This window comes from Sprattus sprattus, assembly GCF_963457725.1.
Source record: "Sprattus sprattus genome assembly, chromosome: 4".
NCBI lineage: Eukaryota > Metazoa > Chordata > Actinopteri > Clupeiformes > Clupeidae > Sprattus > Sprattus sprattus.
Window position 1 is genome coordinate 21,099,320 of NC_137923.1, and position 19,571 is coordinate 21,118,890.

General features: G+C 42.0%; 1 protein-coding gene across 3 annotated transcripts; it reads right to left on the reverse strand.

The window, feature by feature from the left end:
• Positions 1-337: 337 nt before the first annotated feature.
• On the reverse strand, positions 338-18,048 carry ssbp3a (single stranded DNA binding protein 3a). 3 transcript variants are annotated; one of them, XM_080837224.1, is made up of 18 exons: positions 17,912-18,048; positions 17,303-17,375; positions 17,058-17,119; positions 16,663-16,747; positions 5,644-5,733; positions 4,194-4,268; positions 4,011-4,067; positions 3,805-3,859; positions 3,612-3,685; positions 3,010-3,077; positions 2,784-2,832; positions 2,660-2,695; positions 2,391-2,451; positions 2,141-2,211; positions 1,932-2,001; positions 1,772-1,800; positions 1,412-1,513; positions 338-1,267 (listed from the first exon to the last, which is right to left on the reverse strand). In XM_080837224.1, exons 1-18 carry the CDS (start codon positions 17,965-17,967, stop codon positions 1,238-1,240), a joined length of 1,143 nt encoding a protein of 380 aa, XP_080693350.1. In that variant the 5' UTR covers positions 17,968-18,048; the 3' UTR covers positions 338-1,237. The 3 variants fall into 3 exon arrangements, with proteins under 3 accessions (XP_080693350.1, XP_080693349.1, XP_080693348.1); XM_080837223.1 differs by lacking the exons at positions 1,932-2,001; positions 2,141-2,211; XM_080837222.1 differs by lacking the exons at positions 1,932-2,001; positions 2,141-2,211 and having other exon boundaries at positions 3,010-3,101.
• Positions 18,049-19,571: the final 1,523 nt, after the last annotated feature.

Genomic DNA, 19,571 nt, shown 5'->3' on the forward strand with positions numbered 1-19,571 from the left:
GTGGTTCTACTTAGTTCTTGGCTGGAAGTAATGGCCCTTGATCACTGTACATCAGCAACAATGTAGTGAATTATTTTTGTTTTATATCTCCCTACATAATTGTATCGATTTTGTGTCTTCTATAGTTTATGTTCTACTGTCACAGTTGAGTTCAGTCAGTTCATCCAACTCATCCAACAGCAGCCACCAAATAACTTTGTTTTTGCAATTTCACAAGTTGTAATTCTGCTACAAGTTAGGTGCAGTAGATCATATGAAGGGTCAGACTAAAATGCACAAAGAGGCACTGATTTTTGTAATATCAAGTTTATCAAGAGCTAAAACACAACAAGGACATACATGTATGAATGTGAAACCATTAAAAAAAAAACCTGAAAAAAATCCCAATAGATTTTTACTGTCCAATCAAAATAGGTTGATATACATTTCACTATAGACCCCTCTGCTGATGGGACAGGGGTAGAGAAGTGAACAGTATGGGTCTCTTTTGAGGAAACCACTCAACACCCACTGAGCTCACTGTACTCAATCACATCAAATAATTGGATTGTCTCGGTCAATGAATAACTATTATAGGTTGGTGAAAGTCAATGCCTTAAAACAAAACAACAACATACAAAACAAAAAAACAGTAGTCATTACAGAGTTTGATGAGATGCAGGTTTTAGGTCTAAGCAAAATTCAGAAGCCGTAAGGACTACAGAGAGAGCTGGATTGGTCTTGAACCTCCGGACAGAACAACTCCTTCAATGGATTTGCATTGGAACTGTTCCCAAGACACTCGTTTCAGTGGTCTTCTTTTGAGGAGGTTGAGGAGTTAGACAGCCTCTGTCTGTGTTCCGTCATGTTCTGAAAGGGCATCATGGGTAAAAAAAAAAAAAAAAAGAAATCCTATAGCAGAGGAGCCATCTCCATGCTGACTTAAATCAGACGTTACAAAAATGAAACACTTCCATGACAAAATAAAAAAGACGATTTTAAAACAGCTTGATCCAGGGATGGAATTCATAATGTCTTGAGGATATGAACCAAGTCCTTCTTGTGAGATGGAGCCACAGGGACTTGCTGCGTGAAGCTTTCACTGTTCCCAACCAACTCAATTCTGCTGGCTCTGATGGACTAAACTCCAGTGTGTCTTGGTAGATACGCATTTATCTTCTACACACACACACACACATACATACACTCACACACACTCATTGGCTGCATCATAGTTCTTCTAGGTGTCCATGACTGGTCACACGCTCATGGTCATGGTCGGCGAGTACTGAAGGAAGAGAGGCAGAGGTATGAAGGAATTTGCATCACAGGGCACACACTATGTGTGACTCTATGGTACATACTATGTGAGACTCTATGGCACATACTTTGTGAGAGTCTATGGTACACACATGCACATGGTTCCACTCACGTTCTCGTTCTGGTAAGAGTGAAGGAAGTTTCCGCCGAGATCACCGTCATCTCTTGGGGTCCCAGGCGGATTACTAATCCCACTCAAATTGTTTGGAGAGTTCTGATGGGGAAAGGCCAGACATATTTAACGGCTATAGAGCACGATAAAGTGTTCATGCAGGTACTCATTAATTTGAGAAATACTACCATCAAGGCTTTAACACACTCTATACACAGTTGTGAATATACCACAGTTACTAGCAATCCATTTTGCTCCAAGAACACTTGAGAAAGCACCAAAGTACCACACCCGAGCATTTATTCAGGCTTAAATACTATTCTAAAATATAGGATTTTTAGGATTAAAGTTAAAAATTACCTTAGGGAGCCCATCTAGATCACTTGAACCTATAACACAGAAGGGAAACTCATATTATTTAACAGTTTATCTGCCAAAGAAAAATAGTGTCAATATGTCTAGCACATTGTTTTCTGGAAGGCACCATATCATCAGACAGAATCTGCTGAACTCAGGTTACCCAATGATCCATTCATGTGATGGGGTTCCATTCCCCCCATGGGGCCATCAGAGTTAGGACCCATGGGGAACTGACGGAGGAGAAACACCCGGAAGAAAGAAGAAGAGACAAAGAGAAAGAGAGATTACAGTCACATGCCACATTCAAGAAAAGCTGGAGAAAAGTTCAGTGGAGTGGTTTCTGGTCCGACAGGAATGTGCTGGACTCACATTCGTCCGGTTTCCCCCCGGCTGAACAGAGTTAATCATTGTGTAGAGGTTGTCACCAGAGTTAGTGGAGTCTGAAAGCGGAACGTGAGAGGGAGCATTACACGCCTGACAGAGAGGAGAGGAAGTGTGGCTGATGCTGAGCCAGAGACAAGTATAAGCCCAATGTGGTGAGTAGAGTTCGGGAGGAAGGTTGCAGACTGGGAGTGGGGGAGTGAGGTGTGGGGGTCGGGGGGGATGGGTCATACTGTACCTGCTGGACTAGGCATGATGGGAGTTCCTGGTGGGCAGCCACCTCCTCCACCCTGTGGACCCTGAGGAATACGACAAAGACATGCAGTCAATGCATAACGGACTGGCTGTCATCTGACATTGGGTGTAAAACCAATAGCCACTGTCCCATAAATAGAGGTAAGGGGTTCGCTGATATATTAATTCAATATGAGATATAAAGAGTTTCTCATCTATTAATAGATAAACAAACAAAATCACAAAAGGAAGAAGGATCAATAATGAACTCACCCCATATGCGCCTGGAGAGGAGGAGGAGTATGGAATCTGAAAAGCATCAAGAAACATGTCATGTCAAACGAGTCAGATGAGAGTTACATATGTACAGCAGCGTTGTTGGCTAGCTCAGACTCACATTGTGTCCATTGTTAGGGTTAGGCCATGGTCGACCAACTCCAGGCCCCCTGTGAGAAAGTAACAGAACACAAGATGAAAGTGAGGGCCAGAGAACACAAAACAGCATTCTTCACAGGCTCAGCTGCAGCCAAACTTGGCTCCATTCAACTCATTGTTCTACTTCCACCCATCCCAAGCCCATCTGAAGAGCTGGGCGAACTGGAAGGTTGGCAGCGGGATCTTACATGTTCATGTTGGGCATGCCAGGACCCATGGAGTTGGGTGGGGGAGGCCTCATTCCTCCGCCGTAGTTCTGCAACGATAACCAAGGATCAGACTACCATAACCAGAAAGCAGAGGACACGCCCGAGAGGAGATGGGAGCAGGAGACAAAAAAGGGCAAAGGGAGGAAAGAGAAGGGTTAGTTTTGGAGGAGAGCGGAGCAGAGTGTTACATGGTAGATTACTACTGAGGAATGTTTAAGGAAAAGGTGAGAATGAATGACAGGAAGTGAAGGCGAGGCTTTTGTATTCCCCTTGGTGCTACTCAGACCCAAGACCTTAAAGAGGAAGGCAACGATTTAGAGTTTCACCGAATTCAACTTTTTCAACCACATCTACTTCGATATGAAGAGTTGAGGTGCACCAACATGCTGAGTTACAGAAACACTAATTCAGACCTCAGAGTTAGAAAGATTATGTCCAAAACGAAACCAAGGCCAACCTCGACGACCTGTTCTAACCCAGACAACCCCAGAGGGACATTCTACTGATACATCGAGTATGTACAGTGAAAGATCAGCACACGAGACGGAAGACATCTATGACGGGTTACGGCTGTAACATACCTGTGGTCCCACGCCCATGGGGCCCATTCCTCTGGGCAGGTTCATTCTCTGCATGGGGCCCAGGTTGGGATGACCTGCCAATAGAAATGGCTCTCATGAAAGACGTATCCAAACTTGGAGAATCTACATTGCCACTGTAGTGATATTATTGAACGGTACACTCTTCGTGTTGGCCGAGGCTAACGCGCAGTACCTTGAGGTCGTGTGTGGTCCATGATGTTTGGAGGCAAGGGCTGGCCACCTGGATGCTAGAGGAGAGAGAGAGAGAGAGAGAGAGAGAGTAGGACACAGGAGAGTATGGCAACGAGATAATTTCACAGCAGCAACAATACAACTTGTTCCACAATATCGGCTGCTAATTGAATGAACACATTTAAAGATTTGATGAGACAGCCGTACCTGGTTGGCCATTCTCACGGGTGGCCGTGGGCCACCATACCGTGGGGACATAAAAGGCTGTAGAGAGAATAACAGAAGCTTAAGAGATAGCACTATGCTGAAAGAATCAGGCAAAAGAAAAAAGTTGACACTTGTGCAAGCATGCATTAGTTTGAGTGCATGAGTGTGTTAGTGCGTGTTTACCTGCCCGTGGGGTCCCATCATGTTAGCGTTAGGAAGAGGTTGCGAGTGAGGGGAGGGTTGGGAGCCGGGGGGACCCTGCGAGATTGGAGGCGAATGGAGAGAAAATTACAGTTACCATGGCATCAGAGGAAGTAAAAGGAACACACAGCAGGACTGGAGGGGAAAACGAAAAAAAGGGCAGGGAATGGAGGAAGGACAAAGTAGCAGAAGGATTATGTGCCACTGGTCATGAAGGCCAGAAAGCTGGTAAGATAAACAAGCTATGGATGTGATGCTTATTTGTCATGAGTGAACTGATGACAGAGGGTTCACTCTTTTGTGTATTTAATTCCTCTCATAAAACTTAGTAAAGTTACCTTATCCCAAAAGAAAATAGACAGATACACCACTAGGGGGCAGTATGACTTCAGTGTGCTCAAATACAAACCAGCTGCACAGGCTCTCCCGGCCTCACATTTCAACGTGACCACTCATGCATGGCTTAACACTGGGATAATGGACTCAGCTTTGTCTTGGTGTAGGACTCTCCTTGCTTCAGCGAAACCTATACTGTATCCTATGCGTAATTCAATTAACAGTCCTGGGAAGACAATAACGTGATCCCTGTTGAGGCCAGGGCTTTCCCAGAATGCCATTCTGAAACTCATCTCTACCGGCATGAATTTGAGTCAGCCACAAACCATTCCGAAAAAAAGCCCACGCCATCTTGGAATGAAATCGATTGGTTAAATTGATTTGACACCAACTTTTCCCTTAGCTTTCCATTTTTCTGTACACTTGCCAGTCCAACCTGAGGCGAATGCGAGCCCCTTCAACCTAATTGTTGCTGACTTTGGCTGGTCGTCGCAGAGTACCTCTTGAGATATGACATGGGTGAAGACCAGGACAGAAACATAATGGGCACCTCAGGGCTGGGGAGGCCAGCAGCACCGATTGTGGCAGGACTAGGGTTTTACTCTCAGGCAGACCCTTCGAGGCCCCATCGAGCCTGAAGCCTGATTTATGCTCATAGACACAATCGCAGGCGCAAGAGGTGCATGTGTACTGAAACCTAGGTGCATGTGTACTGAAACCTAGTCACAGCAGTGCTCTCTAGCCAACTCCCAACAGCAGATAAAGGTGACATGCTTCCATTCAGGATGAGGCAAATTAATGCAGTCACAGTCCTTATCCATTTTCTTTGTCTCATTATGGAAGTTTATATGGTTTGTATGGTTTTAAGCTTGTTTTCCACCTAGAATTGCTCATAAATAAATAAATGCATTTATAAAGCCCTTATAAAGCACAATTGCGCATTTGCATAAGACATTTGCATCCCAAGTCACTTGACACCTCAAGTGAGATCGTCAAAGGAGTCTGTGAATGAACATGCTAGTTCCTTTTCTTACTTTTAAAAGTCTTTATGGAGTTATAAAAGGAGATGTCTGAAGCAAAGTTGAATTTCACCCACCTGAAAGAACCCAGGAGGCATGGGCCCACCGGGCATGCCCTCAGAGGGAGGCATGTTGCCCATCACCGGACTGGGAGCAGCAGCAGCACTCTGTGGAGAGCAACCAGAGCATGGATCAGTCACCGCAACATCATTTATGGTATTATGGTACATTCACACACATTTTCATTTCCATATTTACTAGCTATGGCATGCTTTAGGCTCCCTTGGCATCAAATAAAACTATACAGAGACGCTCACAATTGCAGTGCTAGCGCAATCAGTACAGGAAATGCCTTCTTGAATTGCCACTTGCTGGTAACTCTTTATCCACAGCACCCCGTCAATCAAATTTTAAAGACATTTCTTGTACATCAGCTGTTTGCAATGTTTTTGTTACACTTAGGATAGCCCACCCCTGAACTCTAACTGTGAAGGCTAGCGCCTTCCTGTATTTAATCCAAGACATGGCTTTTGGTGTGTGGCCTCATGACTGCATTAGCAAGAACGTATCAGCCTTAGAGTCCTCTGTGCTGTTGCTACACATGCTGTGGCTAAATCCCATACGTGTATGAAAGCTGATTATGACAAAAGGTCAGGATTTAAGGGACTTAAAGGCAGGGAAGGCGGCATCTTATAAAAAAATCCAAGTAAGCAGCTCATCTTGTTACAGCAAGTCTGATTGGACTGTGATGTTGGCTGATACACTGTACAAGGGAACCAGCTAAAACGAAGGACTAGAGATAGATAGACAGACAGACAGATGGCCATTGAGTATATACTGTATGTACTGTATGTGTGTGTATATTTATATCCCTATCCTTAGAAATGTGCAACACACATATTATATATGTGTTGTTTGTTTATCTATATATCTGTGCATTAGTATTAGAAAATACATGCATTTATATATATATGTATTTATAAAAATGTAAAAATAAATGTATATATATGTATAAAATGTATTATTTTCTAATACAAATGCACAGATATAAAGATAAACAAACGACACATATATAATATGTGTGTTGCACATTTCTTAGGATAGGGATAATTGTAGCCACTAGATTTCTCGATTGGATGCCAAAAACTAGGTTGAGGCTGGCTTTACACGGAGCCTAGTTTGTCTGCATCCGCAATGAAACTAATACAGATAGCCCTATCGTAAGGACGAACACTCTCTATCAGCACACGGTATCCGCAACGATTTGAATCGGGGGCTGAAAGTGAGTAGATTTGATAATGAGCATTATTTAATAACTGAATGGGTTGCCATGGCGCAGCGAGTGAGGCAGCCGAGTGCAGCAGCTCTCCAGCTTAAAAAAAAATAACAAAAATCTTCCTTTTACCTCGCTGCTCTTACACGTGAATTTTGCTAACGGGATTTATACAAGTGTATCTCCCATCTACCTAAATCGATGTGGTTAGGATATCGGTTTAATCTTTTTGCATTAGACCATTGTACAAAACCGCGTTTTGAAAGTGTCAGCAATAGCCTATATGATCAAATCTGACGTATAAATATTATAGACGGAAGGTTTCAAAACATTCTATAATAAAGATGAATGCTAAGTTAGCTCTTGTCCTTTCAGACAATGATAGCTAGCATTAACGTCACTTCAGAGGTACAGTACGTGAAGGACAAAGCCCTCGACAATAGCATACATTTGTTGTTAGTAATAAAACCATGAAATAGGAAGCAATTGTAAACCATGAAACATCAAGGATCCACACCACTTGCATTGTGGTCTCTCGTACTCAAGCAGACTCCATAAGACAACTCACAGACATGTCATGTTGCACATTGCTTTGTTGCACTGTTCCAAACTCTTTATTATCAATACAAAATAGAATTCATTTTCGCATAACCTACAGTCTGCTCTGACCACTGATTTTATTAACCACCATAATGTGTTACTGTGCAGATTAAATGTAGGCTATGCGGCTAGGCTAAACGTTGTAATTGGAGCTTGACTAATGTCTTCTGTTTATCTGTGTGCTGTTCTTCTACGTCTTTTCAGTTGTCTGTAGCAGCGCTAAAGCGCCACCAACAGGCGTGGGGGATGTTCTACAGCCGGTTCATCCCAATTGGTTGGGTTTGCTTTACGCAAATTTCTCTTTACCAGGCACCATCCTTACGCAATTAAAGATTCGATCCATGTGAAAAATGAACCCGGTTTAAGTGAATCTAGGCTCTGTGTAAAGCCAGCCTGAGTTTAGTCATTGTGGTGTAGGCATAAACACACTACTGTAGAGAGAGGGAGCTGTGTCTCACACCATGACATGCAGTAAAGACTAAACAACCAAACAGCAGGGCCTCAAACTGACTTATTTGAGTTTTCACCCACTATGGCAACCTTTGTTTATTAACACCCACTAATCCTATCAGGGTCTTGAATTAACACGGAAGGGCACAGCACAGAGCATTTCTCCATTAGTGTCAGATAATGCCTATTGTTCAGAGCATCGTCCATGCAGTGCTTAGATTGAGGGGGGAACCCACTGATTATCCCCGTTAAAGACAGCCTGGCGCATGGCGTATGTGTGAACAGGCGATACACATCAGAGCCACAATGGCCACAGGTATCAGACAAGCTAAAGATACTAAACAGTAAAGCTAAAATACAAAATACCAAAGCTAAAAAGCTTAAATTCGAAATACTAAAGCTAAAATACAAAACACTAAAGCTAATATTTTAAATACTAAAGCTAAAATACTAAAAACTATAAGCTAAAACAGATATTACATGATGGCAAACTTCCACATGAGTGACAGCTTTAGAGCAGAATGTTATCAATGTTGTCCCAAATGGGGGAGGGGGGGGGTATAAAAACCATTATTAAAAACAGCTGAAATGAAAGACATTGACCTTTACCAGAATATTTAAAAAGTATTGACCTAGTAAAGTAACATCTGTCTGAGGGCTGCTTTCCAACTATTAGAATGTTTGTAAACAGTCTCTTATAGGCTAGCCCTGTGGAACCTGGCAACCAAAACAAAAAGCTGAATGTGGATTGGGGCATGTCTAAATATAACCCTTCGGCAACTGTGAAATCTAACAGCAGGGGGAGAAACCTGGTGTTGTCCGACTTCAGGAGTCAGAGACTTGCTAGCAACAAATAGCACCTTCACAGAGAGCCCTTAATGGCAGCCTTTGCATGACAAACATCTCAGGCTTTCCCTCACTTGAGACGAGATAGGTGAAGCCTTAGCATAGTCATTTTTTAGCATGTGTCCTTTCAGATGTCCTTATAGATGTAAAAAATACAGATTGTAAAAAATTATAATAAAAATATATAATAATGTTATCATAATAACAGAACAGAATAGAATATTCCACAAATATCCCACCTATATTTCAGGACTAACAGCTGAATACAAAAGAGGTTGGAGCCTGGATGCTTGGTGGGCCTGCTCCCGCCCGACGACCGGCCACCACCCATGCCATTATTTCCTGACTCCTGTGTTCCCACAGCCTGCACTGTTTGTGACCTCTGTCATACTGAGAGTAGAGCAAGACGGCACGATGGAAAGCACAAAAGCCTTTCTCAAACAGAACTGTGTGGACATTAACCCTTGAGACGACTGACAAGTGGAAGTACCCTTCTTCACTGAGCCCCCATGCAGTGGCCATAGCGGTCATATGTGTCAGAAATGAAGGACCACACAATTGCCTAAAGTGACATTTCAAAATAATTGAATCCTGTGAAGGAGACCGTGTTTTATCTGTGATGTGCGATCGCCTGAAATCTATCGCACAATAAGGTCTTAACGGGACCAACTCAAGGTATCTCTAATTTTCCCTTCAATCCCTGGTGCATTTCCTCATCCTTAGTACGGCATTAGGTCTGCTACAGTGTTGCCCATGTCAGCTGTGTGTGTGTGTGTGTGTGTGTGTGTGTGTGTGTGTGTGTGTGTGTGTGTGTGTGTGTGTGTGTGTGTGTGTGTGTACACTGCAAAGGTCACAGAATTTACACTTAACCTTGTAACAAATAATGAAAAGGTGATCCTGGGTTTTAAGAGCTTGAATATGCAACCCATAAAGAACACAGAAGCGGTGTTGAATACATTTGCAGTGGAGTCTGGTGAACAACACGATTTAAGAAAAAGATGGGGCCAGAAGAATAGTCGTGTCAATAGAATCCAGATTTGCCCGACAATTTTCATTTTTGTTTTGTTTCTGATGCCACAATAATGTGTCCTACAAATAAAGCTAGTGCTGATGACTGACAGGTCATAAAAACAATGTAAAATATATTCTATAAAAAAAAATATATAATATATATACATATATAGATCACACACAAAGAAAAATTATTTAACAAATAAACAGGCATACACGTTCCCCCGGGGCATCTGAATGAGTGCCATCTGTCTGCTAACAAAGCTCTTAATCTGAGGACACATACACATTTTTCATAACACTGACAGAGAGGGAAGGGCATAGTGACCAAATAATCCATGAGCACTTCTTCTCTGAACCTTTGCATGGCTTAAAGATTGGGTGCCGGCCGGGGCTATTTCTCCTGTGTCTTCAGCACCAAAACAGCATGCTGGTCTGTCCCCATGACGATTCATTACTGATTGACAGGGGTTGGAGCCTTTGTAAATGCCCCAAGGGCTCTGCAGAAAATGACCCACACCCATAAACACAGGCTATAAACAAGGATATCACTGCTTCTGAGTAGATGGCCTGTGAGGACTGTTTCCCTATAAGATGACTTTATAATATTAAAACTGTAGCACATGCAAGTAATCTCTGGCACACTTGTGATACCTATCTCTTCTCTAGACTTCAAACGTACGAGAGATTCAGACAGTCAGTCGTAAACTACCTCTGTGGAAGACAAGTTAATTATGTATAAAGCAGGGAAAGCCATTACTGTAAAGCACCATCAGTCCTTTTTTTTTCCAGGAAAATTGATCAGCGTGTCCCACAATGATCATTGACAGATGTTCTCATGACAACGTGGGTGTGGCCCAACTGGTAGTAGATGACTTCAAAGGAAAAGAAAACCTCTCCATCTGCTTCTCTCATATGTTACCCCTCACCACAACAAAATTCCCTCTCATTCGCTCTCTCTCTTCAACAATTCAATGGGGCATCTGTTGCTCTCCCTCCCTCACGTGTTCACCAGCCGAGGGCCTCTGTGGCCAGACTGGCATGGCCTGTAACCATGGCACCCTTGTCTCCTCTCCTTGGTGGGGTTGTCCCCTCTCTAGGGAATATAAAAGCACAGGCTTCCTGGTTCCCCCACTGAGTGGAGAGAGCACTGAGCTATGGATAGAGCTACTGCTAAGGCACAATCGGCATCATGATAACAAATGAACTGGGTGCTAATTGCTAGGAAGAAACTGCTTTTGGTGGACTCCATCGATGTTTTGGACTGTCTATATCCACCCAATTTGGATTTGAATGCAGCTCCTCAGAAATAATCACTGAAGAGATGACACTTTGGTTGTCAGCCATATCTAGGGGGCAAAGTAATTAGTGAAGGTTGAGAGGAATCTGTGAAGGTGAGTAGCCATGGCCAATTCCACTTGACAGAATAACAAGCCCCATTAGTGGCAATCAAGCAACAACAAAGGTCAGTAAACATATGATTGGTCCTTACATCTAAATAAGGGCAGAGAGGGCTTGTACTTGAGCAAAACACAGTCAGGCAATCCACAAAACTGTAGCCGATTTCGTCATCATGTGTTTGAAACTACCCAGAGACCACTGATTAAGACTAACAAAGGAAGACAAGGAACCTTTAAAGAAACCATGTATGTTCTCTGGGCATGTGTGCATTAAACAGCTTGAATGTTTTGGAACACCATACATCAAACTCAAGCGATCTTCTTTAGCATAAGACTACCAATCAAGATCTTGTTCTCTCATTCAAGGGCTATCTAAGGTCTATTACTCTTCAGATATTTGTTAGCATTATTCAAAGCTTTGAAAAGCCAGATACTAGAGACAGATAGCCACCTGAATCGTAGACATTAGTATGACAGATGAGTGTAGCTCTAGTCACCGTCAAACTCCAAAATAACCTGCCACCTGCCACAAACCCTGCTGTCATGGCAACCATGAAATACAACTGACAAATACTGAACAGAACTGGAATGCAGTTGTGGACATCATTCTGCTAGAGCACCGTATCTGCAATGGTACGACATAGAACGTGTTTGAGTCCTCATTTGTTAAGAGGGGGGAAACCGCAGCTCGCGGGGTTCAAACTAGTTTACCATTATTGTATTGTTGTACATACGCTATGAAGTGCCATTCAATGGGGCATCATAAGTTTCCCTCGAAAATACTGTAAGCCAGCTCGCTGGCAAATTAGCTAATAAATCATACAGAGAAAGCGAATATGAGAATTATTATTATTTTTGTATGTTTCTAAATGTAAAATGGTTACTTGTTCTTACTTGTAAAAAGTCTGAAGTAAATAGGATCAATCCCTGTTGGGAACATGACAGGTCAACATTCCCTGAAAAGGTTTTTTTCATTTTTAGGCTATTTCTGTCTCACTTTAGAGATTTTTATTGAAGAATGTAATTAATATGATTGACAAATGTGTTTCTGTTATTTAGCCCAGCACCACTGATTGGTATGGGGTGGTCAAAATAATAGAAACGCTAATAGAGGCACAACGCAATATAAGCACAATGCAATATAAGCACAATGCAATACAATTCAACAGCACTACAAATTTCAGCCTCCATAATGAACTCATAGTTTAATCAACAGCTCTCTTAATAAGTTTAAACTAATACAGAATATTATAACCTTTATAAAGCAAATCACAAATTATTGCAGGACTGGTGTACTAGACTGCACTACTTCCAGCTATAAATACTTGGTCATGTTATATCATTTATATCATTGCATTTTTGTTAATCTATCTATTGATTTATTTGTCGAGTGTTGACAGAAAATATCAGAAACCATTGTATTTCAATCATATTGCTGGTCTGGATTTGTGTAAGAAGTGTAAAAGGTAAGTAGTGCACTTTTGTTCGATGGCTGTTTGGTTTATTCTGATAAATATACTTATAAAATGTAAAAAAACAAACCCATCACGCCTCTAAATTTGAGCTGATTCACCTAGCTATTGCCGTACAGTTCATTATAGGTAATGTATTAATCGTTACTTGTACTTTCTACGGGGTACATTGTCATACACAGGCAAATAAACACCCATCAAATAGGTTCTGAGCATTTAAGTAGCAAAATGTAACACGCCGTAGATAAACATACCATGACTTACCATTGCAGATAGTATGGTGCTCTAGTCTAGCAGACATGATGCCCATACAGTCGTTTGTTACATGAGGGCTGACTATAAAATTTACCACAACAAATAATATGATTATTGCATAAAAAAAAAATAGTTTTAAGTTAAGTTTCAATTTCTTTTATTTCATGCTTGCCCTTTAGTCTTAATTGGACTAGGATTCCGCATCACCCGACTAATACTGTATAATGATGAAAACAATTAAGTAATATGGGACAGAGAGGGAAACTGGGCAAAACACAAATTAAATATTTAGAAGAGAATCAATCATCTTATAAGGGCCTTTGTCGCTTCATCTTTCTCTGGGGGAGGAACCTCAGAAAATCTCCAATAAAATATCTAGTTTCATTGCTGAAAATGATTGGCAGGGCTAAAACAGTGGTGCGGTGTGGAGAAAAGCTATCCATACAAGTGTAAGACTAATCAAAACAGGGAACGTAATCCGGGTGTTCAGCAAGACACATTGGCAGAAGCGTGACGCGTCTCTCTTTGTTTCTATCCTTCATGGGCACTTCCTCACAACACTCAGCAAGACCATCAGCAGGAGCCTCGCTGATCCAGAGGCCTGAACCAGGCCTCCCAAAAGCAATCAGGGCATTCCAGCCCCCTGCAGACTTTACATGCTCGCCCAAAGCAACCTCTCTTTAACAGAGACTCACCCCACCCCCAACCCTTCACCTAGCCTCAAAAAACAAAAGTGAAGCAAGGTCCTCCTTAGGGGGAAGAGGAGGGAAGGGAAAAAAAACAGTCAAGGAAATTCCTGGAATATTTTAGATGTGGTAGGGGCTGTGCTCTTCAACCACTCCTGTTCCAGCCTGCCGGTGTAATCACAGTAGGCCAAGCCAAGAACAGGAGCCCTCTTATCAGTGAATAACCCAATTACCCTTCCCTGCATCCCCACCATATATAACCTAATGATACTACTATATGAAAGAGCAGTATATGTTCACAGGGCCTCATGAACAAACTGACGGCTTCATTGGTATTTACGTAGAGTGGGGACAAAGAACGAAACAAAAAAACAGGATCGAGACAACTCCTCTTTCTCTCTCACTCTGTGTTTACCCCTCCCCCACCTAGGCTACTTAGCTCTCTGTACACCCCCCAAAACCCTCTCTCCAGTCACTTCCTTCCTCTCCCCTCTCTCCATCCCCCTCCCAGGCCTGTGATGGACGGCTGATGGCAGGCGCATTTGCCTGTGCTAATGTTTTACTTTACGAGTCCGCTAGACCGAGGCCGCTCAACTCAGCAACGCTCTGAAAGCGGCTTATTGCGAGACAGCTAAATTTAGGATTCATTATCAGAACATAATGCAGCCACAGCATTGATCTGTTGGTCAGTCCTGACTGTGATGTATTGTGCTGCAGTCTAAAACACTAATGGGCACTAAACATACATATCTGATAAACTAACAGCCACTTTATTTTCTCGATTGTCACAACTAGACTCCACAATTCCATTTCATGTCAGGGACATACAAATCAAACGGAAAGTGATGAATACAGACACACACAGACTCACATATGCCTCCAAGAGGTTACCTGAGGCCTTTTCCTTGTCATTCATATGTTAGAATGCATACAGGTGGGGCCAGTGTAAAAAGATAATAGCCTTTTGACACCAGACCCTGAAATGTACCTTAACACAACTGGTTGATTTAGTACAAGCTATCTAATGTTGTTAATCACGAACAGCTCATGTCATTCCAGGACCAAGAAAAGGAGGGCAATCACCCTCACATCTTACTATCAGGTGAATGGGAGTTTAACACAGACCCATTGGTAAGGCCGTATAGTGGTTTACGCAAAATAATTAGATCCATTTCCATAAGTCACCTCAATAATTCATAGCTGTACTTAAGATGGTTATGCTGGTTGTTAGAACGAAAAGAGAAGTCACCCCTCAGTAGTCAGTCTCAATGGCCTATACAGTGTTCAAAGTCAAGTTGACAAAAAACACCCCTGGATAACCACAGATATCAGCAAACATGCACAAATTGGCACCTTTTAGGTGGCACATCCTTCTACAACTGGCTAATCTCCACACCCCTCCCCTGTCTACCACTCAACCCCCAGGGCGTTGTGTTGTGGGGGAAGGGGGAGCTGGGGAGGACACTGCTGCCCATCCTTTCCTGCTGTGTCAGGGTTAAAAAGCTAAAAAGCAACAGCAAACCTCACCATTATCAGGTCCTTCAGGCTCCCCTCCCCCAGCCCCCTTCACACAGCACCAGAGGCTATTTCTGCTGTTAAAGAGACAGGCCCGCTTTACACTCTGTGTTTAGTTAGGGTCGCTGAAGAGGTGAGAAGAGGCAGTATCAGACTTAATACTATTTCTAAGCGCACAGCTTAGCTTTAAGAGCTTCTCAGTCTTAGTTCAGTCATTCTGTGTGTGTGTGTGTGTGTGGTGTTTGAGGGTGTGTTCAGAAAAGCCCAGACATATTCCTCAGCCGAAACGTATTTCCTGAGGAAGGTAACCCCTCTGTGGATTGTTATTTTGCTGCCTGCTTGTGAAAGGGTTAATATTATGTAACATGGAGCGGAGTGTCTTCAAAAGGGGACCAGCGCTCTACAACACAGAATTACTAAATAAATCCTTGCAGCTTATTCAACTTAATCCACCCTAAGAACATGTACGGCATTTTAAAACTCTGGGATTTGAAGGAGATTTGGGTAAGGCTGGTTTATGTGTCAAACAGTAGAAGTCCTAACACTCATGACCCTTTAACCATAAGTGTGAGTTGTTGATGAAAATCAACTGTCTGTATTCCTGCATCAGAGACTGGACTACAAAAAAAAAAAAACTTTATCTGCTGGCTCCACATTGTTTGCCGCATCGGTCAGTAGGGCACTTGAATGTACAATGGCAAAACAATCACCAGAACAGTTTAGTTTTGTAGTAGCCAATGCACTTAATGTTACTGTGCCCAAATGGCCACCATGTACACTCTGAATTCATGGTTACTGAATGTTAACAAGAACTGCTGCCTTAAAGCTTCATTCTCTTCACTGATCCGTTGAAATGTGAAATTAAATCTAATGGGTCACACAGGAATTTAGCATGATGCATTTTAGAATGCATTTAAATAAGCGGTCCCATATGTTCTCATAATTTCTAAGAAATAGGTCTCACAAAGAACAATGCACCAAGGCATTGACTATTTCTGATACAAATAACCACCACTTCCCCTGCCCATATGTAGTCCTTGTAGTTCATCAATGGAGGTCAAAGACAAAATACTAAAGGGAGATTCTTGCCTTAATGTCTTCAAGCAACCTGTACACTTAACTTTCTTCACTCTCCTATTCCAATGAATCTTCAAGCCACCCATACAACCAGGGGTAAATTGAGGCGAGTGAAGAGGCTTGGCTGTCATTCTAAATACACTGCCTTCTGAGAACAATTCAGTCTGCTTGAAAAGTCTGATGACAAAATTAACTCATTACTGAATATCAGAGCTAATAAATAGGCTTCTAGGTAAATCCATAGCAATTGGTACATGACATACAGACTGAACACCTACAAATCTATGTAGGTCATCAAGAAAAGCCCCTAACTGCCGGCTAGCAAAATCAACTGCCTAATGCAGTCAGAGGAGCATACCGACTATGTCTCCATATTCATTCATTCAATGAACTGCACACATGGTGGCAAAATAATCTCATTGGCCCACTTGCCTTTAGTGAATGAACTTCCAGGCCATTGCACTGGTCCAAGAGAGAGAGAGAGAGAGAGAGAGAGAGAGAGGTCACTCACGTAGTCATGAAAGGCTTTGGCTTCACTGGAGTGATCACACGTCTCCCTTCTTTCTGGGGCCGCACAGTACAAATCCCAAAATACACTGTGACACAATTAATGGCAAAGCAACACATTTCATTACATTAGAAAAGTTTAATTTGGTCTTATAAATAACACAAATAAAGGAATGGGGGTGAAACTGGCCAAAGCATCTCTAAAGTGAAGCAGTAGTCTATTACACTTCAAAACCTTGAAGGTATTAGGTAGGGTGGTTTGAGAAGACCAAAGATAAATGTAACATCACATTTGTAATAAGGCCAACTGTTTAATTAAAATTAATTATTCACGTATAGGTAAATTGGGTAATAAGACCTGAAAAAAACCCCACTTCTCACAAAGTTGAAGTAACTTACCACCACCACGAATGAAGGAAGCCTGGTGGCTCTCCAAGTGTAATGTTTTTCTCCCATCGTATCTACACAAACAGAAAGACGTAGACACAAAGACAAAATCATCATAAATGGAAGGACACATGAAATACTACAATATACTTAGATTTCAAAATGGAGGTCACGCTGAACCGAACAAAGAGCATTGCGGAATGGACGGAAGAGGTCATGCTCCATGTAAACAAACAGACAATGGAAGACCACCTCACCTCAGAGAGGAACGTTTGTGCAGACTTCTGTGCACCGACGTGAAGCAGATACTCGTAGACATACAACGCTAGCCTGTATGAGTTAAAGAGACAGGTTCGATGAAATTCATTATGCTTAGATCTATGGTCTATGGCATATCTCACAATAAATATCCAACATAACTTATTAGGTTGCAGCCTTTGCGAATGTAGCCGACATTCCTTCTGATCAAGTTGGTAACATCTTTGAAAACAAAGTAACAAATCGCATGACTATACAGCGTACACAACTGTGTGATCAACACAATAAAATGTCACATACATTTCTATATTTTACTTGAGAAACAGGCTAGCACAGGCTTTTAAAAAATTATAAAGTCATAAAGGGAACATGTCAAGAGGTACATTAGCTAAGCTTTTAATTACATTCCATCTTAAAATCACAGAACTGGTAACAATATTCATATCACCACTGTCTGTACAACTCTAGAAGAGCATCTCTCGTACAGAATCATACTGAAACATATTGAAAGGAATATGCTACCTCACCACGGACGGACATGGAGCGCAAACAGCAGAAACAATTGAATGAGCTAGGAAATAATGTAGAGGCATTATCGGAACCCTTACTTTTCACGGGCTTGCCCGTCCGAGGGCACAGTAGCCCCTTTCCCCTTCGGAAACATGGTTTTAAATGCGTAAAAACAATCGGCCGTTATTCCACGTTTAATTTCTTATGTTCCAGCTGTCAACGTGTAGCCCATCCGTGACCCCATCCTTCTCTGATAGTGTGGCTCAACCGACCCTGGTCACAGCATGGACTATGGGCGGTAACCCATTCTTGATGACTGGCATTCATTTTTACCAATGACCTCACATCTTTTCGTTGCAACCGCCCCCTCCCCTATTCCATAAATAAGGCTATAGTGCGGCTGCATTTAAACATATTTTAAAAACACATGGTCTGTAAAAACTATTTACGATTTAAATGTATTAAGAATTGAACTGCATGTTTTGGTCAAATTAAACCATAGGCAAGATATAACCTAATTCATGATCATGACCAAGTTCTTTGTTTAAGTGGCCTAGGCGACGTAAAACAGTTTAACTGGCTTCTTTATTTTTAACTTTTCCCCCATATTGTGTAAAACGTTCCTATAAATGTTTTTAACGCAATGACCGAATTAATGCCATTGACTACTTGCAGGACCTCCACGAAACGAGACACATAGGCCTAAGTCAAACCACAAATCGAGACTGCCATCTGCTGTTCGCAAGGTGTTAGTGGACTGTGGAGCCTACATGACTGTGCCATTGGACCAAGTAACCTAGCTTGCTGTGGACTGGAGAAGATAAGCCAGAACAACTTCGATAAGCAGTGTGAGGGCCTACGCAAGTTTATTACAGTGCATGAAATGCCCTGTATTGTTATTCCTAGGCTTCTTCTTCTTCTTCTTGTTCTTGTTCTTCTTCTTCTTCTTCTTCTTATTCTTATTCTTCTTCTTCTTCTTCTTGTTACCTTTTTCTGCGATTAATTCAGCCCGAACCGCTTAACGTAGAAACTTCATTCAAACTTTGTCGCGTAGGTCTTGTATGTCTATAATGTATATGTATGTCTATATGTCTATGTAAGATTCCGTTAGTGGAGAGAAGAGATCTTTTTTTGACTGTTCCCTAAATCTCAAAAGGTTGGTAGGCACGCGAAGATGTTTGCTGGAGTGTTATTTTCCTATTGGAGCCGAATACTAATAGCCTACTCTCAAAGTGTGCTCATACATAAAGTTTTGTTTGGATTTATTTGGCCTAACTCACGGAAATATATTATGTAGGGTCCCGGAAGACAAATGCATTGTATCTCTTATTCGTCAATGTTCTCAACAAATTATCTCCGTCGGCGAAGTTGTCCGGTATACCCGACTGAAATCGATGGTCAGGCAGGTGGTCTTGTTTACATGTCACTGTAAACTAAAGCCTAGACTCTTGTCTAGCTCTGTCTAACATTCAATTATGCATCGGGAGTCATTTTTAAGGTGATCGCTAAATGGATTGTCTGATTGTACTAATAGGTAGTTGGTGGCATCCAGTTATACATAGATTAGGCTATAGAAGACAGTTGCGAGTAGGAAGGTGTGGTACATTAGAAACTACTACCGGTATTTCGCAACAAACCTTCTCAAGCTTTGCGACTGCTGTAAATCCACAAAGCATGAGGAGGGCAAAGTGCCTAGTTTGTGTGTTTGCTAGCCAACTACTGCGGCACGATGACACACAGACCTTCGCACTTATAGTA

Bases quoted from the DNA above. Each gene is read 5' to 3' on its own strand.
- ssbp3a (XM_080837224.1), bottom strand. From the start codon at position 17,967: ATGTTTCCGAAGGGGAAAGGGGCTACTGTGCCCTCGGACGGGCAAGCC. The intron at 16,748-17,057 runs GTAAGTTACTTC...ATTGTGTCACAG, and splicing joins TTCCTTCATTCGTGGTGGTG to TGTATTTTGGGATTTGTACT. The intron at 2,452-2,659 runs GTGAGTTCATTA...CGTATTCCTCAG, and splicing joins CCTCTCCAGGCGCATATGGG to GGTCCACAGGGTGGAGGAGG.